General features: G+C 38.1%; 1 protein-coding gene across 1 annotated transcript; it reads right to left on the bottom strand.

The window, feature by feature from the left end:
• Positions 1-5286: 5286 nt before the first annotated feature.
• Positions 5287-22789, bottom strand: LOC121382844. Its single transcript, XM_041512476.1, has 8 exons — positions 22777-22789; positions 14567-14665; positions 13456-13623; positions 13001-13159; positions 12219-12344; positions 11738-12020; positions 8148-8243; positions 5287-7514 (listed from the first exon to the last, which is right to left on the bottom strand). The coding sequence occupies exons 3-8, from the start codon at positions 13620-13622 to the stop codon at positions 6981-6983; spliced, it is 1365 nt and encodes a 454-aa protein (XP_041368410.1). The 5' UTR covers position 13623; positions 14567-14665; positions 22777-22789; the 3' UTR covers positions 5287-6980.
• Between the last annotated feature and the right edge of the window lie 316 nt (positions 22790-23105).

The raw sequence follows: 23105 nt of genomic DNA, 5'->3' as shown, positions 1-23105 counted from the left end.
TAACGTGGAATGTGGCATTGGCATTCTTGGATGATATTTTGGTCATGGGTAAGGATCATCTAACCAATTTGCGGTCAGTCTTTGATAGATTCCGTGAATATGGTCTGAAGTTCAAACCCCCAAAATGTAAACTGTTTCAAACAAAGGTTGAATTTCTTGGTAGAGTGATAGGTCCCAACGGAGTGCAAATGGGTACTGGGTATGTCGATAGTGTTCGAGAGTGGCCCATTCCCATGATGTACGAGGGATATAGAAAGCTTTTTGGGCTTTGCGAATTACCATCACAATTTCATAGCCAATTTTGCTGAAATTGCAGTTCCCTTGTACGAGATCACGGGCGAGAAAGCATTCATGTGGGGGACCGCCCAGGAGACAGCTTAGGTTAGGCTAAAAGAGGCGTTAATGTCAACCCCTGTGTTAATGTTACCCAAAACTGACGACCCATTTATACTTAATACAGATACGTCGGATAGGGCAATTGGGGCAGAGTTGTCCCAACTGCAGAATGGCACAGAGAGAACTGTGGCCTATGCCAGCTGTAGCCTGAACAGAAAAAGTACTGTACCATCCGAAAGAACTCGTAGCAGTGGACATATTTACACGCCGGTTCTGCCATTATTTGCTAGGTAGAAGGTTTCTGGTATAAACTGACCACAACAGTTTGACATGGTTGTTAAACATCAAGGAGCCACAAGGACAGATGGTTGGAGGAGTTGGGTCAGTATGATATGACAATTCAACATCGACCTGGCAAACAACATGTGAACGCAGACGTTCTATCGAGATTGCCAGTACTGCAACCATGCCCTGAGTTTAAGACAGGCATCAAGGTAACAAAATTGCCTTGTGGGGGCTGCAAGTATTGCGTAAGGGCCAAAGACAATTGGGGCACATTTTTTGACAACGTGGATGATGCAGTGCCTTTAGCTACCAGGGTGGATCAACTGCCAACGGTACGGCAGACGGTCTCCACTGCAGATGGGAGTGAATCAGTTGTGCAGAGTTTCAGCAGTTGTTCACTGAGGGTATGGAGTTCGACCCTCAACCATAGAGCACTCACATAAATTGTATCCCGGTGGGGGCAGAGAACTCGGGAACCGACGCTCTGGGAAACCTGGTTATTACGGGGAGCATGGAGTCAATGCCAAAGGAGGGCGTTACTCTGATGGTTTCAGGTGAAGCAGAGCCCGGTCTCTAGCAGCCCGAGTTACCTTGGCGAGGTGACAAAGGTCGCCAAACATCCCTTGAGGCGGTGCTGAACAGCATCATTTCGAACACCCGGACCCTGTACAGGATGAAGAAGTTGTAGAAAATGCCTGAAATCGGACACTGTTTTTAATTTAACATCAGGCCTGTATGGAACGGGTTGGTACCTGACACTGGCTGGGAACATCCTTCCATATCATTCACCATTAGACATTTTAGTAATGTGATTATTTTTTTACTAATTTAATTTGGTAGGGAAATTTTAATGGTGATTTTGTAGATAAGAGAATTAAGATTAAACTTATGATATGTATTTTACATGGCTAATGTTTATATTTTATTTCAGGTCTAACAATATTATTCAGTTAAATGTTTTTCAGGTGAATGGTTGGTGTTCAGCATCCACTAGGGGAATAGTTAATTGGGTATCGGAGACCTGTGAGTAAGTAATAATAGAAGATGTTCCAGGAAAGGGTGTTTGATTTGGGGTAACTGGGAAAAACCCTAATTTTAAAGTGGTTTCTTCTCAGGTAAGTATGTAAAGATGAGAAGAGAAACAGGACAGAAATTATATTTTTCCTGGCTGATGTGGACCCTTTCCTTCCTTTTTGTGAGGGAGAGGGAAGGTATCAGCCATGAAAAATACTGTTTGGTCTTGTGTTCCTTGGGGAGAGGATCCCAAATTATTTTGTGGGAGAATAATAGTTAGTTTTTAATTAACTATTGCTAAGTTTAGGGATAGCTAATTGGTTTATAATTCTTTTTTATTAAGTATTCAGTTAGGAGGCCAACATCATGTATGATGGACCAGGTTTTTTTTAGATTGGTATACAATAGTGTATAATAGTTGCCTTAATTAACGTTTTCATTCGCATAGTGGTTACAATTATCCATACACTGGACAGACCAGGTACATGCATTCTGCACCACCTCTAATGGTAAAAGGTAGAGTTTTATTTGACTGTTGAACTTTTTAAGTGATTTAACTGTTTAATTTTTCAAGTGTTTAACGTTTCAAGTGTTATTCAAGGAATAGTTTTTATTTTAGTGCATATTATATAATGTTCCTGAATATGTCTTTAACTGTGCCTGAGTGCATATTTTATAATGTTCCTGGATATGACTTTAACTGTGCCATAGTGCATATTTTATAATATTCCTTGAAGTAACTGTGACTGTGCCTTTCTGGATGTCATCAACAGATAGGCCGGTACTATTCACCAATGAAATTTGACTGTTTCTTTTGTGGGGTAGTTTTAACTTGAGAAGATATGGAACTATGGATGTTTCCAAAGAACCTGTTTATTCATGGATACTCAGCAAATCTTGGTCCGGGTGAATCTCTGCCTATATCTATGCCTGAGGAAGTGTTTAGTGTTTCCTGAAAATTCTGAAGGTGATCTCCTCTTCTATAAAACGGGGTGTGTGTGGTGTGTGTGTGTGTGGTGGTGACCCGTGACCAGGCTATCACCGGATGGAGACATTGTGTGGTGGTCCGTAGAAAGTCTACCAACATAGACATAGCAGCTTTATCACAATATTAGAAGAAAACCGTAAGTACAAATTTCAGTATATTTTTAGACACTGGCCATCACAATTTCACTTTAGTGACCACTTACCTTCCAGGTCACACAGTGAGGGTTACTTGCCCAAAGATACTGAAATGTATCCCGAGAATCAGCCCAACCACTCGCATAGTGGTTACAATTATCCATACACTGGACAGACCAGGTACATGCATTCTGCACCACCTCTAATGGTAAGTTCGGACCAAAATCTAATTTGTCCAGTGTCACAATTGTCCAGCATAATACTTGATATCGCACTGATGATTAACTCCCTTAAAATATGCCACCCAAGAGGAGATAATTCAATTGGGAGAATGACTCCAGTTACCCAAATTTAATGGAAAGGATGATTACCATGCTTTTGAAGCACAGTTTAAAAATCTGGCCACACATTCACGTTGGGAAGATACACAGGCAGCCCAAATTTTGGGGTGTGCACTGGAGGGTGTAGCTCAGCGTTTTTATGCAGGTCTACCTGAGCATGAGCGACTGGACTACCAGAGACCTTCACACAGCCTACACAGGCGATATGGAACCAGTCTTCCCGATGTTAAACGGGAGGAGCTGATGTGGAGAAACCGTAAGTCTGGCGAGAGCATTGCCACCTTACGGGATGATATATGGTATCTCGCTCAACATGCTTAAATCCTGATCTTACCTGTGTACTTCAAGAGAGGCTGGCTCTGAATGCACTGAAGAGGGCCATAGATAAAGACTTACGACTCTGGTTTATGAACCAAGATGTATGCACTCTTCGGGAGGCAGTTGATGTGGATGAACTTTATGAGTCAGTTGTCAGCAGACCTGCTCAGCAGAGATATATGCATGATTTGAGCCCTCATCCTTTTCAAGGAAAGAGAGTACATTTTGGTTCAGAGATAGAGGAAAGTTCTTTTGACCAGAGACTCAGTACTTTGACCAGTCAGTTATCTGATCTTCAAAAGACTGTGGAGAAAATGGCATCTATGCCATTTTGGTCACCTCATTCACCCAAGTAGAGAAGACCTACTGGAAGAAAGAAGATATCCTAGATCTGCAAGTCGAGAAGATCAGTTTGGAGGAGGATCATGGGGACCAGAACGACTTGTACCTACCCTGAAAGAGGCCACCTTCAGGAGTGGCATGGTTTGCCCTGCTTACCTTGAGGAGATATTCCTCAGGTTTCATGCTTTTAAGAGACATTGGATAATGTGGCATACCCACAAACTGACCACCTTCTTCTGGTCGTCGAGAAAGAAGTCAGTGTAATGGCCTTACACCTACCCATTAAGTCTTTAAAACTAGCTCTGGGTGGGAATTGGTACCGGGATGCGAACCCAGTACCTACCAGCCTTATTTTCGAACAGCCGATATGGTCAACTGAATATTTTTGTAAGAAATACTGCTACTGTATTCTGGTTTGTAAACAAGTACCCCATACTGATCTTTAATATCTTTAAGTGTCTCTTTAACGATTGAACATTTTGTTTATCTCTTGGTAGTGAATGATTCAATTTCCACATCCCTCTAACTCTTTGAAAAATGATAGAACTTTAATTGCAATGCTATATCCGGTTGACGAAATTGGTAACTGCTTTCAATCAACACTTTTATTTTAGTATTAAAACTATTAGGTTTTTCAGAAAAAAGTTAAAAATATAGCATTGCTTGTTCATCTGATCTATTTTTAAGTGGGTTTGTTTCTTCTTCTCAAGTTAAGGGTATACGTATATACAAGTAGTTCTCTAAATGGATCTTTAAAACCAATTAGTAACAAAATGTTCTAATATAAAATCTCTAGATTTTGGGTTATTTATGTGCAACCCATTTCTAATGTCCAAATTATGATTTAGTGCTACATTAAAGTCATTTTGAAAATTTTCTCTATGATCAAAATATTTATATTTATAAAACATAGCTTCAAGTGTAATCCTTTTTCTCTCTATAGTTATATCAATAATAAAGTTACCAGAGTGATCATATTTCATTTTATGTATTTTATACTGAAAAGTATTATTAAACAAGATAACTGCACCTAAAATAAACATTTCCCACCGACTTTGAATATATGACTCTAATGTGTCTTGTATAATATAAATGTAAAATTATTTCTCTTTAAAATAATTTAATATCCTTTCTCTCTAAATTGCTAAAATATGATTAAATAAATAAATAAACAGATAAATAAATACATAAGTAAATAAATAAATAAATAAATAACGTTCATACATACTTATTTAGTTATTTTATAAATAAATAACTAAAATATATGTAATACTAGATATGGATTTTATTTACTAATATAAGCAAAAATAAATAAAATTCAACTGACTCATCTGTACAAATAAAGTAGTACATTTATACTACTACTGCTGCTGCTGCTGCTGCTGATGCTTGTGGTGGTAGTGGTAGTGGTAGTGATGGTGATGATGGTAATGATGATAATATTAAAGTTATCTGTTCAATTGTTTTTAGTAATTGAAGCCACAATAATATGTTGTGCACCAAATTTAAATGAACAATGAACAAGTGATTAACACTTAAACCATTTAATTCCACAAAGTTAAAATGTACAAAAATAAACTACAAAGCAATTAAACAATTCAGACAAAAGGTCCTCTCATTGCCTCAACAAATGCTTATTAAAAATGACTATTGCCTTGAACAATTTATAAAGTACTATCAATATTAAAAAAAATATGTCAACATCTGTCACTGGATTCAGTTACATGTTCGAAGAGGTCAGTTGGTCTCTTGTCACAACCAAATGAAATTAATATAACACGTGGGCTTTTCTTATATAACTTCTATTTAACACATGGAATAGAAATAAAATAATTAAAAGAAATATAAATGTCAAATTAGAAAGTAGATTAATAAATGATAGATAAATAAATAAATAAAGGTTATATGAAAAATAGATACGTAAATAGTAAATCTATCAACCAGATATACTGATGTATATATAAACATATACAAACACATATTGTCATACATAATGATGCTTTTAGCATTTGACATTTTTTTCCACCAACAAGACACATATCAGTGTATATATAATTACAATATTGGAACTGGATTTCCAAAAACTCTGAACTGCTTTGAACTATGTAGAGTGTATGTTTTAAAAATATAAGTTAAAATTATTCTTGTGTGAATTTAAATGAATGTAATGTAATAAAAGTTGGATAAGGGGACATGCTTTTAACGTTTGCTTGTCAGACCGCGAACGAACGAGAGAATGGGAACTGTTTTTACGTGCCCATGTCCAATGAAGGTTCAGGCATGTTCATCCCGGACTTAACGTCTGACTTTGCCAGTGACTAATTCCGGGACAGGAGGGGAAGGAGTAATCCCCAAGTTGAGAATGTCATGTCTGGTCAAAATATATATATGAAAGGTCTACGGGAATAACTTATGATGTCCAAACAGATAGTCAGTATTATAACGGTCGTGTATGTCACGGTCACAATGGCACACTGATTCAAAATCTTATAATTATGGTAGTCCATTAAAAGTTGTTAGTAACTTATGCTTTCTCAGGTATAAATATTCCACGATTGCAGAGTTGTAAACCTTAAAATTGAAAAATATCACCTTACCAAAAATGTGACATCACAGGCTATTCCTGTGAACCGTTCATATACATGTATATCTCTTTGTGGTTTTTTATGTTGTCAACACTTATGTTTTTCTCTTGCTAGATGTCTATCATCAGCCATCACTCACGACTTTATTTCTCTACAAATATAGACACCACATGTATCGGCAATCAAATTAAACAATTCTGATTCCTGAATGTTATTAATGGTATTTGCCATTTGTACAAGTCTAATTAACTGTATACACCACAAACACATGTGCCTATTTTGCATATATCTGTTTATGTAAGAAGCCCACATGTTTTACCATCCACACCGTTTCAGAAACCCCCCAAAATAAACATGTATAAATCTTTAAATGGTGACAGGAATAATTTCCTTAAACTGGCAGCTGGTAGACCGCTGTAGCGGGGGTTTTTATGGCCACCAATTATAGTGACTACTACATGTTTCAGTACTAACAGCTCATCTAAACACGTCCTCCCACTTCGAATTATGACCACCAGAAGTTGATCACTGTAAATAAAGTAAATACATTTGGCATGACACAGGCCCTTTAAAGTATCAGTTGTGCAGAACTGCCTGGGCAAAGTAATAAAGGTTTAGGTTTTTTAGTTACGTCCAGTCAAAGGAAATCACTACAGTCTACATCAGCATTGACCAGTGTCTTAGCACCAGTAGCAATATCTTCATCAGTATTGACCAGCATCTGAGCATCAGTAGCAATATCTTCATCAGTATTGCCCAGTGTCTTAGCATCAGTAGCAATATCTTCATCAGTATTGATCAGTGTATCAGCACCAGTAGCAATATCTTCATCAGCACTGACCAGTGTCTTAGCATCAGTAGCAATATCTTCATCAGCAGTAACCAGTGTCTCAGCACTAGTAGCAATATCTTCATCAGCATTGATAAGTGTCTTAGCATCAGTAGCAATATCTTCATCAGCAGTCACCAGTGCCTTAGCATCAGTAGCAATATGTTCATCAACATTGATCAGTGTCTTAGCATCAGTAGCAATATCTTCATCAGCAATCACCAGTGCCTTAGCATCAGTAGCAATATCTTCATCAGCAATCACCAGTGCCTTAGCATCAGTAGCAATAGTTTGGAGATATTTGTAACCAAATACACATAAGGCACGTGAACAAACTGTTGGCTGAAAACAAACAATGTACATTAAAACAGAACATTATGATAAATTATGTTGCTATATCAAGAATGTGTTATTGCCTTACAAGACGAAGGTGTCTTTAATATTTTCACTGAAATATGTAATGATGCAGGCACAAGGAGGTAGTGGATAATGGAACACAATGTTTGCAATGAATATACATGTTAAAAAGTATGTATGCATAACCTCTATTAACGTGCTTATATCCAGTGAAGGTTCTGGCATAAGGATTCCACATTATCTCTGACAGGGCCAGTGGCTGGGCATGGGACAGATAGGGTTGAAAAGTGTTATCATAGTGAGAGCAAACAATCACCTGGTTTAGTGTTTGTCATTATTGAATGATCCCATGATCCATCTTTTGTTTCAGGAGCAGATACAGGATTTGTGTAGGTAGGGGGTGCACCTCCAGTATTCTGAGAGGGGATTCAGTGTTTAAAAAGGGCACCTACAGCAATTAAAACATATTATCTATTGTGTAATCTTCTACAAAAACAAAATTAAGCTCACCCATATGTTACATGTTCACCGCTAAAACCTACTAATGCATTGTATTTATGCGCCAAACACTGTATTTTTCCTGTTAATATCCCCATTTGTTACTTATCTGTAACTAACCTTCAACCAGGCAGCATTTTGTAAAAGAAGAGGTTCAACACAGAAAAAGCAGTATTTATTTAAAGTTGAAATCCGCAGACGAGTGTAGCGGAACATCTAAAAGTAAGAAACAAATGTTCATACACGGTTACTTATATATCAAAAATAATATTCACTCTTCTGAACAGAGGCGGATCCAGATGGGGGGGGGGGGGGGGGGACCAGGGGGACGCGTCCCCCCAAATTTTTCAAGTACCCTCAAAATGTCCAAGTGCCCTTTTTGTTTCTATAAAAAATGTTTTGCACTGAGCATTTTTAGATGCATGAAGTTAAGTTGTGCGTATGTATAACTGCCCTACCTAGACCAAGCCGTCCAGAGAATAGTGACTTTTAAAGTTTTAATTTACAAGTACTCACAAGTGCCCCTTTGTATCGTTTTTTAATGTAGGCTATATCTGCCCAAACTAGACAGATCTGTCCCTAGAATAGTGCCCTTTAAAAAAATTATTAGTCAAATTACAATGAAATAAATGATAGTCATACTTATATACGAAGCAAAGTTGATTCTATGGCTTTTTCCGGGGCCCCCTCCCCATTCTCCCGCCCCCGGTAAACGCTAAAATTCACGATTTAGTTATTGAGATCTAAGAGTAACGGGTTTGAACTCTTTTAAATAATAATTTTTGGGTTATAAAACTCCAAAAGAGGAAGTGATCACTGTCTGAAAATGGGTAATTTTGCAATCACGATGCCAAGGGGGGGGGGGGGGGGGGGGGGGGGGGGAAACATTCTTGGGTTATAATACTATGCAAAATAATGCTTAAAATAGTTTTTAAATTATTGTTTAAAAATGGCTAATTTTGATATTGAGATGCCAAGAAAAGGCGTTTAAATCCATCCAGTTTTAAAACTTTCCCTGGGGTAGCATACCCCAGAACCCCTACACATCTCGTGCCATGCTTAACAACGACACTGCTCATTAGCCTACCCCACTTTAAAAAAATGCATCTAGCGCTACAGAAAACAGCAGTAAGTCATTTAGTGTACACTTCCGTTCGTACACTGTGATATATACACAAAAGCATTCATATTAACTGCAAATATTAAAACTTTTATTAAGATGCCCTTTTAACGAGCCAACGTGACTCTTTTTTCTTGCCCCCCCCCTCCCCCCAAACATATATCCTGGATCCGCCCATACTGACACTAAAGAGAATATACTGATTTTGATTAATATTGCCTGTTTAACAACTAAAATTACAGTACACAATAAATACGTTTTGTGTCAGTATATTCAATGTGTTTGTGGTCATTGTAATTTTTTTTGGTAGTAGCCCAAACAGGATTTTCCTTCATAATAAATTCAAATTTACCAAACATATATATTATAGGTAAAAAAAGAGGAAATGTGAACTACTACAAAAGTTATGAATATAGGAAACACATTGAATATATATATATATATATATATATATATATATATATATATATATATATATATATATATTCTAAACAAGAAAATGTTTTTAATTGGTAATTTTAGTCATTCAAAATAAATATTTTAATTAACATTGGCAACCCTGACACTACCAAAATTGTTCCTGGGGTTAATAAACGTTATACAAATTTTACAAACTCCAAAAAACCCCACAACTAAACAAACAATGACAACAACCTTAGAACAGTCTGTAAAATAAATTTTAAAAATTTGTGTTGATGTATTTACTTTTCATAATGCTCCTAAAATATTTTTATCATAGCTGAACAATTTGGCAGTCGTAGCCTAATATCATTATAAATTTGAAAAATCAGGAACATTATATATTTTTTCTTTGTTGTCTCTTTTTAAAATAGATTTGTTAACTCAGATCAATACTAATATACTCTGTCAAAAAAGAAACGTATAGGTCATATGGAAAGAAGAAAAGTGTTTGGTTTTACAAAATATCTTTTTTTGTACAATGTTGCTGAATGACCATGTTTGTTAATGCCCCTAGAATGGGACATCATGTCCAAATGCACCCTAAAACAAATTTAACGCACGTTGTGCGACAATTGCAGGAAATTGGCGTGAAATCGTCAGATTTTGGCGAATGCACGTGAAACTCTGGGAAATTATTGGGGTAGTGATATGTATTTAAAGCTGCAATGCTCGCAATGATGCCTCATTTCCATTTCGACATAGACGAGTTACAAGATGCCAAGACTAAGCCTGCCAAATCGAAACATTGCAATAGGCTGCCTCCAGTTAGGTGAATCGCAGTCAGATGTCGCACGCCACATGAACATCCATCCGAGCACCATTTCACGTCTCTGGGACAGGTACCAGCAGATTCAATCAGCTGAAGACCGGCCCAGAAGTGGAAGACCTCGCATAACAACTGCAGCACAAGATCGCTACATCCGGGTTCTGCACTTGCGTCACCGAATTGCCACAGCAACGAACACTGCTGGACCTGGTTTGAGGAGTCTGCACAAACCATTCGGAACCGACTTCGAGGAGCTGGTTTACGGGCTAGGAGACCGTATTTTGGCCCCGTCCTGCGACGTCAACATCAACATTTACGTGTTCGCTGGTGCACCAATGTACAGGGGTGGAACTTGGGAAACTGGCGGCGAGTATGGTTCAGTGACGAGTCACGTTTCCTTCTACAGCGACGTGATGGACGAAAACGTGTTTACAGACGCCGCAATGAAAGTTTTGCTAACAACTGAGTCGCCCAAGTTGACAGATTCGGTGGAGGGCGTGTCATGATGTGGGGAGCCATCTCATACACCAGCAGAAGAGAAATTGTTTTCGTGCAAGGCAACCTGACAGATGTACGCTACCGGGATGAAATTCTTCGCCGTCACATACTTCCCATTTTGGATCTGCCGCATACGGCACGTATAACAATGGATTTCCTGCAGAATGAGAACATTAATGTGCTGCCATGTCCATCAAGATCGCCAGATCTCAACCCCATTGAACATCTATGGGACGAACTGGACAGACGTGTACGCCAGCGTGACCCGGAGCCTCGGACGCTTCCGCAACTGTCACATGCACTGCAGAAAGAATGGGCTAGGATTCCACGTGCACGGATTCAGAGACTCATTCAGTCTATGCCAAGGAGATGTCGCGCAGTGATTGCTGCTGCTGGTGGCCACACAAGATACTGATTTCAGCGCCCTCGCGCGACGCTGTTTGGTGACGAAAACGCCTCCACTGCCGTCAGTCCATAGCAAGAACATTGTCACATACTCATGTCAAATTTGACTGTGATACGATCATAAATAACAAAAGTATGCCACTTTGTATTAGCGAGATAATTCCATTAATATTTCGCCTATGCTTTTCTTTTTTGACAGAATATATGTTCATACTCCTAGATAATAATATTTTGTAGCACGCACAAAACTATGTCACTGAGGTAGGCATGTAGGCCCACATAATTGTATCTGTTACAAAACTGAAATTTATATGGTCATAACCTTTAATTAAAATAATAAAAAATTAAAAAGAAAAAAGAAAGGGAAATAGGACAACCTGCAAAAGTAACTTTTTGAACCACCCTCCCTCCAAAAAATTTAATTTCTCTGGGCGATTATTCTAGCAGTCTCACACTTACTTGCACAAGAAAGCCATTTTCCAAACTGGGTGGGTTTTTAGCAATTTTGCCACGGAGAATCAATAAAGGCATCAATGTATGGTCATACAAAGTCGGCACAATACTGGAAATGTCAGGTACTGAAGAAGAAACAGGAATATTTCTGTACCGTTCATACACATGCTCGTTGTGGTTTAGTTTGCTGAACGATGCTGACTTTGACCGTTGTCGAGAGGACATTGGTGATGGTTCACGTTTTGAATTCTTAATTTGTGAGACAATATCTTCATGTAGGTTGGTAAAACTGAAACAAATGCAGGAAACGAATGTATATTTGAATTAATAACTTGAAAACTCAAGAAACAAACGAATCACTAGACAACTGACTGAAGGACTAACTGAATGAATAATGATTAAATGAACGAAAAATGATCCTATATCCTACCTGTCTTGATATTGTTTTTGCACTATAACATGGATTAGGTCAAATGCATGTACATACCTCTCCTGGCTGTTTATCAACTGGTTGAGAGCTTCATAGATGTTGCCGTTGGCGACAGTGAGAGCATTACAACTGGCCTCTGATGAGAATCCCATTTCTACGATCTGTGAAAGATCTGCAACTTTCCTATAATTAGAACAATCACAAGAGATAGCAAAAAAAAAAAAAAAAAAAAAAAGTAAAGAAACCCCTGTATGTCATCCAAACATCAAAATAGGTCAAGAACTGTCATCCAAACATGAACATAAGATAAAAACTGTCATTTGAGTTATCAATGGGTTACGATATGTCAATCAAGTTGAGAATGACACTTTATCCTCCAAAGAATCTGATTAAATAATAAATAAAAATATAATAAATTCTGAATACTGGTTAACATTTAAGGCAATTTATTGTCCATCCAATCTGAACGACAAAAATTGTATCTCTGCACAAAACAGTCAAAAGGGATGATTTGTCATGGTTGTGACTGCTACTGTTAAGTACTATCATTGTTTTGTTTGGTCTATAGAGGGACTGTCATTCGTCAGGATTATATATGCATCTGCCTGGATAACTGCCACTCCCATGTCTGTTTTGACAATTTAAATCTGCACAAAACAGAAGACCTACCATGAGCACAGCTAATAATTGTCAAATCTGTGGTTCTAGAAATATATGTAGAATATTTTCAGCAAAAACATGAAGAATTGAATACATATTATTCCATCGAAAAAATATTGTTTAATCAGTCAAACCTGGTGTCATAATATGTATCAGATTTCAAGTATCACAACACCTACCTCTCTGGATTGGTTATTAGCAGGTTGATGGCTTCCTGGACGTTGCCATGGGTGATAACGAGAGCGTTACAACTGACCTCCGAGGAGAATCCCATTTCTACGATCTGAGCAAGAGCTTCATCATTCACGTGGGACAAAACATCAACTGGTGCACCTTCACTACAATTAGAAGAATGAACAAAACAACATGGGTCTCTGGTGTATATTGATAAGATAATGAGATGTTTGTCTAATGAGCACATCCTTCTCCACCAGTAGCACCTGTCATGAGTGCAGACGATAGTTGTCAAGTCGGTTGTTTTTAGAAAAATATGTACCATATATTTAGAAATTTAAAATAAATAAATTAAGCATTGAATAAAGATGTACATTTTAATCTGTCAAACATGATGTCATGTACTATAATAATAAAAATATTTTTTTACGTCTTAGATTTTATGTATCGTAACACAAACCTCTCTGGATTGGTTATTAGCAAATTGATAGCTTCCTCGACGTTGCCATCGGTGATAACGAGAGCGTTACGACTGACCTCTGACGAGAATCCCATTTCTACGATCTGAGCAAGAGCTAAATCATCCATGCGAGTAAAAGCACAGACTTGTTCTTCTTCACTATACATACTTTAAAAAAAAGCAAAACAGAACATGAATCATTTGTATATAGGCCTATAGATAGGATTAAAGGGTGACTGCATAATCGCAGTACTGAGCTTATTTGTTATTTTTAATCAGAAGTAGATTGTAGAAATGCTGCATACAAGTTAAATCATTGTACAATCAGTGTTAGAGGCCAGGGAGCTAATTGTCTAAACTCTCACAACTTTGTTATATCACAGTGCATTGCAAACTGACTCCTCAGGAGGACCAATATTTTCAAAGCTATCTTAGCTGTACAGTTATGGCACGTGTTTTAGTGACGTCATATTATAAGACGGTTTTACGATATCGTGTGGCTAAGATAGCTTCGAAAATCTTTAACCAGGCCCCGTGCTTATAAAACGTTTAGAGTCTGGACTTAAGACTCTAAAAGAGTCTAAGACTTTTAACGTCATGGTAACGCCATACAAATTGCATGCATGTGATGTCATTAAAGATTGAGTCTAGACTCTAAAAGTTTTATAAGCATGGACCCTGGTGTATAGTTTCATGGCTTTGAAAAACAAGTTCACCTTTTACAAAAGGAAATGAAATTACTTGACCAAAAATCAGGAGCCTTGGTTCCTTTCCCCCTTCTCTAAATCCACTTCTAGAAGATTTGACCATTTGCCTGACGTACGATGGGTTATTGGATTAATTAGGTTTCATAATAGGGAATAAAAAATAACATTACAGCCTATGGTGCTAAAGATCAAAATCTAGCAATGTAAAAATTAAAAGTGAATAATATATACTTTTTTTTTTACTTTCAGTTTTTGTTTGTTTTAGATTTAAAACATACAGCTATTATATTATAAGTAAAAATTGCATTAAGTCAGCCATCTATCCAGCTGTCCATCCATTCATCCACCCACTCAAGAACGACTTTTTTTAAAGATGTAAAGACAACAAAATAATAGCGAGATACCTTTTAATATTCTTGGCAAAGGCACCGGATGATTTAGCAGACTGATTAATTTTATTGTTTATGTCTTTCCAGTTGTCACTCAAGAATGTTTCCAATATTCTAGAAATAGGAAATAAACTCAGCAAAACTATTGAATGGTCACCCATATAACATATATAATACTTACAAGTGTTTGAAATAAGGTGCAAATATGACAATGGATGCATATTCATTATATATGAACAAGGTTAATTGAAACATACACGTGGCACAGTTCACCGAGGAAGTGCATAGTCTTACAATTAGTACTTCTGGTCCTATAGACCTGCATCAGATGGCTAAAATTAATAAAACAATTTAATGTGGCCTAGACTAGTTCTTATAACCACAACAAAAAGAATATCAACGGTAGACATGTGACGGTAAGGAAACGACGTGTGGTCATTCTACTAAATTAAACTATATTTGAGTTTGCAGCTTTACGTCTGGTCACTTTGCAGAAGTCTTGTTTGGACTACAAACATCTTAAAGGGCAGGATGTAGCTGAGTGGTAGAACACTCGCTTAAGATGAATGGAACGCAGATTTGAAAAGTTAAAGTTGTTTTGTTTAATGGCACCACTAGAGCACATTAATCATTGGCTACTGGATGTCAAACATTTAGTAATTTCGATATATTGTCTTGGTGAAACCATTAGCAGCAAGGGATATTTTATCTGTACTTTCTCACAGATAGGATAGCATATACCATGGCTGTTAATATACCAGTTGTAGATCACTGGTTGGAATGGGAAAAAATCAAATCAGAGAATAGGTCCACCGAGGAGGTTCGATCTTGTGGCCAAAGCATCTCTGGCGACAACTCTACCGTTCTCACGTGGGACTGATAACCTTCAGTGAACTCGCGTCTTCCCCCTTCACAACCAATGCCACAATTATAGCCTACTGGTACATCAAAGGTCGAAGTATGTACTGTTCAGTCTATGTGAAACTGTATAAAAGATCCCTTGCGGTTATTCAGTAGGAGCAGCTTGTGTGGTGGGGTTCAAGTTCCCTCTTTATCTGTTCATCTACCAAGTGTACATGGACGCCAAACTGCCATATATAGAGATTATTATATGAGCTTGTGTGATGTACTGATTTTACGAAACGAGTGTCAGGATTTTTGTATTGCCCGAGCGAGAGCGAGGGTAATACATGAATACTGACAGGAGTTTCATAAAATCAGTACGACTCACACGTGAGTGTAATAATTTCTTTATTATCCATATTATTATTGTTGTTTTCTTTATGAATAACAAGACCCAACTCAAAATGTTTCAGCCACAAATAGGATACGACGAAATGACGTCATATTTCAAATGCACAGTCTTGTTATTACACGTGTGCTTCGTATGATTATTATTAACTTGGTTATGTTGAATGATATGGATAATAAGTAATAATATGAATATTAGTATTAGCTGTGACCCTGTTCATGACGTCACATGAAAGTAGCCTCGTTGTTGAGGTCTTGGCACCCAGCGTTACAAAATAAAAGCTGTCGTATTCATACGTCGTGATGGTTTGTTTAAAGGCACAAGCATTAACAAAACGGATGCTACATAAAGCATGACATGGTGTCAGAAGAAAGCACAGAGCTTATTTAGAAAAAAAAAGAGTTTGAGTGCAAAACCGACGAAATGCCGGTCTAAAGCCGATTTTCTAAATGAAACGTTTAAAAATAATTTCCTTAGTGGAAGGTGTGAACTGGGCCCGTTTATATATCGTCCGGTCATTAGTTTTCGAACATCATTAGTTTGCGATCGGCCATTTTGTTCGGGATATAAATAGAGATGTGACGTCATCAAGGGTCGCAAGTTGACAGCCAGGCTATTTTCGCCAGCCCTACAAAAATTCTTCGGGTAAAACTCCCGTGCGTAAGTATGACATCTATATCTTGTAATCTTATGTCATTTTGCCTTTTGACACTTTTTGTAAATGCATCATCATTAAAAAGTCACCAGTAACACACAAACGAAAAGTTCAGTACTCACGAGGAAGCCTCGTCTGCTTTATTTACTATCTATACTAGCGGTCTACAATACCAAAGGGAGGGAACTGCTGTCAAATTTGTAAAAGTATGGAAGCCCATTCGGGCCATTTCTTATGTAGAATTCTGATGTATGCAGTTTGTGATTTTTTAATGTTTTTATTTGTGTGTTTTAGACTATTCCACGGCCAGAAAGGTCAAGATACAGATCATATTCGGATGAGATAGTGTCCAAGGCATATGTAGCTGTTGTGGAAGATGGCATGGGCATCCGGAAAGCTTCAAGAACATTCGGTATGCCCCTTAGTACATTGCATGATTGATGCAGTGAGAAAGTTGATGAAGCCTACCATAAATCCAGACCTGAACCATTCTTGTCTACCCATGAAGAGTAAAAACTGGTGTCACATGTACAGAGCATGGCAGCCTTCGGTTATGGCTACACCTGACAAGATGTGCTGACCATTGCAACTGATCTTGCCATCTGTTTAGGGAAGAAGACAAAAGCCGATAAGCCAGTGACCTTAGGTTGGTTTCATGGTCTTATGAGGAGATACCCCGAGTTAAAGGTACAGAAGTCGAGGTCTCTGGATATCCAGAGGGCTAAAGCAACGTCCGAGGAAACAGTTTCGTTCTACTACTCCCACTTGGAAAAGATTTTGGATGACAACAACTTGAAGAACAGTCCTAAGCGTATATACAACATAGATGAAAAAGGACTAATGGAGAATCACAAGCCTCGAAACGTTGTTGCCTCCAATAAATCGGTGCCAGTTGCAGTAACACTGCCGAGGTTGAGCACGACGGCAGTGATCGGATGTGGCAATGCCATTGGCCATCCCGCCATATTTCATTTTCAAAGGGAAGCAAATGCGAGACGAGCTATTGGAAGGTTGTTTGCCAGGAGCTAATGGAACTGTCAGTGATTCGGGCTAGTCCAACAGTGAACTCTTCCAGCAGAAGTATCTTGCAGAGCACTTTGTCAAGTACTCTGTCCAGCCAACAGCAGAGAAACCAGTGTCGATATTGTACGATGATCACAAGTCGCACGTCTCCATAGCACTGAGTGAATGGGCGAGTTAGAGAGACATCATCCTGTTTGTGCTTCCAGCACATACCTCGCATGTACTTCAACCAATGGATGTTGGTTGCTTTGGGCTGTTCGAGAAAATCTACTGCAACCTTAGACACACGTACATGCATGAGCATTCAACAAAGGGCATTGAGAAGCATTGTATTAGGCCGTGGGCTACATAGGGTCTATGGTGGTCAAATTTCTTGGTACTGCACCTATCTCGGAGATAAATCCGTTCCATCCTGGAACGCACTGCTTGTCAGACATCATTCTAATAAATTCCCATATCATCTGAAGCTTAACTGAGTTATCCATCGCCTGAACAGAGCCTGGGTAACTTAACTGACTGATCTAAAGTGTTTAGGACTTCTCCTGTTTGTGATGTAACAGTCTGGTAGAATGTTTGGTCTCTGTAGTTTGAGAGAGCGCTGTCCAGTGTTGACATAGATGGTATTTTCGGATAGCTACCTCCATGGTCATCATATTTCTCTTCCTGCAGCATGATGCCGTAAGCTATATGGATTGATCCTTTACCTGTTAGGTTATTCAGAAGTTGGTCGAAATTATCAAACTGTGAATGAAACACTGATGGTACTGATGGCGATCTAATGATCTGGTTTGATAACAGCGTTGACGATTGATCAGCAGCTTCGGCTAGGGCCGTTTCAACTCTAATGAGAAGGAATAGTTTTCACAGTGCTCCATTCTTTTGGGTAATTAACTTCTCACTCCTGAAAAGATGACGTACGGACATACAAATCAAAATATGTTTTAGCAGTTTCCATGATCCATTGGTGACTGCTCTACATATATCCTGCCCAATTGAGTTCACAAGTCGTTGACAACAGAATGGTAAATCAGTGAGGGTTTTCTGTCCTGCAACATAAAACTTATCAAATTCTTCAAACAGAGCAAATTTTAAAATAATTATATTGGTTATAACAAATATCACAATCCAAATTCGTAAACGCATGTGTGTACTGTACATCTTGGATTATGACACCAACATTGAACAAACCCCCATCATGTTAAAAAAATTATAACTTGAGAAGTTTTAAAGTCAGTATGCTGATATTGCTGTCAAATTAAAGCTAGGATAGTGTGGAATATAAATATATAGCAAAAAGAAAAAAAGTATTGAAACTGGGGTATTTCTAGGAATGTCAAAAAGGAAAACGAGGTGTGGTCACTTAATGATGATTTAGTCATGTTTTTTAAAGTGTATATCTTACATTAATGCGTGTCATATTAACCAGGAGATCATAAGCTTCAAGTTGATCTATAATACATGTCACTGACATACTTGTAGACATTTTGATGGAATAAAATATAGAGAGCATTGACTATGGCGTAACGTCAATGGAATTTTATCGTTTTCTTGGGTACCCTCCAATACTGGTAGCAAATGAGTAGTGGATCCCAATTTTTTTCACTGTTACCTGTTTGTACCATGTTCTGGAGATACTAGGGTTCCCAAAAAACATAATGTGGTTGAGATGTGGAGGAAGGGGGGGGGAGTGCACGTAGACCCTATGTAGCCCACGGCCTATATATGTCGATTGGGTTGTCAGGCATACACAAGGGCATTAACACAAGCCAATCTGCAGGTGTCTTTTAGAAAGTGCGGAATTTTCCCTTTCAACAGACATGCGGTAAACAAATCGCACTTTGTGCCAGCTCAGTTGTTCAAGTCTCCTGAAGATCAGGCAGAATTACCAGAATAATCCAACAACACGAACAAAAGGAAATCATCAGAAGTCACCGATGTCACTTTGCCATCGTCTGCAACAGGATTCTTCTTGCAACTTGATGATACCATGTTCGGCGTTGCAAAGCCAGGGCCGTAGCTAGGATTTTTTGTTGGGGGGGGGGGGGGAGGGGGCAACGCAGTAATTAATAGTCTAAAACTCCTTTTCTTTAAGTTTCTATAATGCTTTCTGAATTTTTTCCCCTGAAAGCCCACAAAGAAAACAAAAGTGATGAGTGCTATTGTAGGTGGTAGAGCAATAACCGACGACAGTACCCTCGAAAAAATGAAGGACCACCAGAAACCGCCACCAAAGAAACAGATTCAGAAAAAGTAATCTGTGGTGAAAAGATCGTCCAAAGATTCTCCCAAACCATCAACATCTGGTACTGCTAAGTTACCACCCACTCAGGTGGATACAAAGTCTGATTCAAACACTGATGATGATGAGGTGTGTTGCAATCTCATCCAACCTGTTGAAATCAAGGCACTTGGGCACAGTGTACACATCCCTTGTGCCAACACTGGACACAATTAAAGTGTTGCACTCCTGTACGAGTTGTTAGCTGAAATTCAGAATTTTTGGTGCCCTTGTCATAATGAAAAGGAAGAGTAAATCTAGATCTTGACAATAAAATCTACTCATGTGTTTATAGTTAAATACATTTGGCTCCGTTTGATAGTTAACTGCCCTATTTCTGGCGTGAACAGGGCACCATATACGGTTGTGACATTCCAGGAAAGCCCCATGTGTGCTAGCCAATCGGGTGTTCCTAAACTAATGACGTAACATTTGGCTAGCGGATGTTGACAAGCTATGTAATGACGGCCATACGTGTTACCGAGGACTTTGTTTCGTAAGGAACTGTGTTTATTTCATGGATTAAATACTAAATTTACAGGTAAAAACAACAACAATTTGAAGTTTCGTTTTATATATTTCACGAAATCTGCGATCAGGTCAATGGGAAAAAGTGTAAGATGTATACTGGAGCACAAGCAAACATTATGGACATAAATGAGTTCAAAAGGGTATCGGGAGACAACGAACTGAAACCCACCAGTGCTAAATTAACAACTTATAGTGGTGAAAGTCTATCAGTTCTTGGTCAGTGTAACATGTCAGTTCAGGTAAATTTTATTATCATAGATAATGCAAAAGCAGACACACTAGGCTTAAAGGCATGTGTAATCATGCATTTGGTGTAAAGATGTGATGAGGTAAGCATTGTGCGCAGATAGAAAAAGAGTTACGGGCCATAACATTTGGACTAGAAAGATTTCACCAGTTCGTCTATGACATTGAGGTCATTGTAGAAACTGATCACAAGCCTCTAGAGTCGAACTAAAAAAAGCCTCTTGCACAGGCACAACCTCACATTCAAAGATTACTTGAGATTTACAGAAATACCCTGGAGCGAAGATCACATTTCGTCCAGGCAAAGAGCTCAAGATAGCGGATGCTCTGTCAAGAGCATATCTGAATGATACATTTGATGATGAGAACCTTGATGCTCAGATTCATACAGTAACATCATCGTTACCAATGACTGATAGAACACTGGCTCAGTTAAAGAGTGAAACTGAGAACGATGCAGTGTTGCAGTCATTACATCAGGTCATTCTTTATGGATGGCCAGATATTAAATCTTGGAATTTCAGAGATGAACTGTCATGTTAGGATCAGTTAATCCTGAAAGCGGACAAACTGATAATAGCAAAGTCCATGAGACCAGACATGCTATCTAGGATTCACGCAGGACATATGGGAATTGAGAAATGCAAGAGAAGAGCTAGAGATGTACTCTTCTGGCTGGAATCAACTTCCAACTTGAGGATACTGTTTCAAAATGTCCAACCTGTATGGAACATAGGAAATATCAATTCAAAGAACCTATGCTTCCCCGTGAAATACCTGAAAGACCATGGGAAGTTGTGGCTACTGGACTGTTTGTTATAAATGGTCACGACTATTTGATAATAGTTGACTATTATAGTCGATACTTTGAAACTGCTTTGCTTAAAAAATTCCAAAAGTTATGAGGTACCGTAATCATGCACACAAACTCCATTTTCGCACGCCATAGTATTCCATGCTGTTTGAAATCTGATAATGGTCCTTGCTATTCTTCGAAAGAGTTCAGGGTTTTGAACACATAACATCACCCTGATATCCACAGGCTAATAGATTAGCCGAAAAGACAGTTAAAACTGTAAAGAAATTGTTGCAGAAAGCAGCTGAACGTGGAAATGATCCATATATGTCTTCTGGAGTATCGCAATACTCCAGTTGATGGGATAGGTTATCCTGCCCAAATGCTTATGAGCAGACGTCTACGATCCATATTGCCTACAGTGAACAAACTGCTTGCACCTAAAGTTCTTAAGCCTAGGGAAACAAAATGTAAACTTAGGAAAAAACAAGCTAAACACAAAATATACTATGACCGTAGTTCAAGGTCACAGAGTAAACTTAAAAAGGATGAGGTTGTGAGAATCCAACTTCATCAAAATGCTTGATGGATTCCTGGTGTTGTGAAAAATAAACATCAAACTCCAAGATCATATGAGGTCGAAACATTAGATGGTAAATATCGCCGTAATAGACGTTATATCATGAAAACTAATGAAAAAGTTCCTGATATGAGAAAAGTAGATGATCCAATTCTGTATATTCCCAGCCCAACTTCACCAACAATTCACTCCATGGGAAGTCCACCATCTACCCCAGCAGGCCTCGGTCATCATAGTAGAGAAAATAGTCCCACATACCTAGGGGATAGCGAAACTACTCCAACCAGGGTTCCCAGTCCAAAGAGTCATCCCAATTGTCTAAATCCAGTAATATTTAGATCCGGGAGAGCAGTAAAACCACCAGAAAGACTTGACTTGTAATTGGTTTTCACTGTTAAATGGCATTACAAACTGTTAATCACCTGTAGTTATTTATCATTAGTTTAGCGAAGCATGCTAATTACCGTTGTCATAAATTAATTATGTTTGTGTTTAGTTTAAAAAAAAATAAAAAAGAAGAAAACTTGATTGCGGTTCATCTGACAATTCCACACAGCAAAGTATTTACAGTGACATTTTCAATGTCAAATGAACTTTCATTTTTCAAACAAAAAGAGAATTGTAATATTATGGACATTAATATTAGCTGTGACCCTGTTCATGACGTCACACGAAAGAGCCTCGTTGTCGAGGTCTTGGCACCCGGCGTTACGAAATAAAAAATATTGAATTCACACGTGATGATTTGTTTAAATGCACAAGCATTAACAAAACCGACGCTACATAAAGCATGACACCATAGTTTTAAATGTGCTGAGGTGAAATATTCCTTTTCTTTCAAAATATGTATAAGCACAGTCTTACAGTTTAACTTGTCTTGTCATTTTTTGGGGGGTGGGGGGGTGGTGGGGGGGGGGGGGTTTTGGGGGGGGGGGGGGTCCTCCAGTTTTCTTGTCTGAGTGGTTGAAAAACCTCTACTTCTGGAGGATCTAAAAAAAAAAAATATATATATATATATATATATATATATGTATGTATGTATGTATGTATGTATGTATGTATATATATATATATATATATATATATATATATATATATATATATATATATATATAATATATAATAAACAGATGGACAAGTGCGTGTATGCATAAAATGTATCAACTTAAATTGCAGACTTTTTTTAATGAATT

This window comes from Gigantopelta aegis, chromosome 2 (assembly GCF_016097555.1).
Source record: "Gigantopelta aegis isolate Gae_Host chromosome 2, Gae_host_genome, whole genome shotgun sequence".
Lineage (NCBI taxonomy): Eukaryota > Metazoa > Mollusca > Gastropoda > Neomphalida > Peltospiridae > Gigantopelta > Gigantopelta aegis.
Note: the sequence above shows the minus strand (reverse complement) of the source record. Positions and strands in the feature narration are given on the sequence as shown.

Excerpts from the sequence above, each read along its gene's own strand:
- LOC121382844 (XM_041512476.1), bottom strand. The coding sequence starts at position 13,622 with ATGTATAGTGAAGAAGAACAAGTCTGTGCTTTTACTCGCATGGATGAT. Across the intron at positions 13,160-13,455 it reads CTAATAACCAATCCAGAGAG|TGAAGGTGCACCAGTTGATG; the intron begins GTTTGTGTTACG and ends TTCTAATTGTAG. Across the intron at positions 12,021-12,218 it reads TTGATAAACAGCCAGGAGAG|TTTTACCAACCTACATGAAG; the intron begins GTATGTACATGC and ends CATTTGTTTCAG.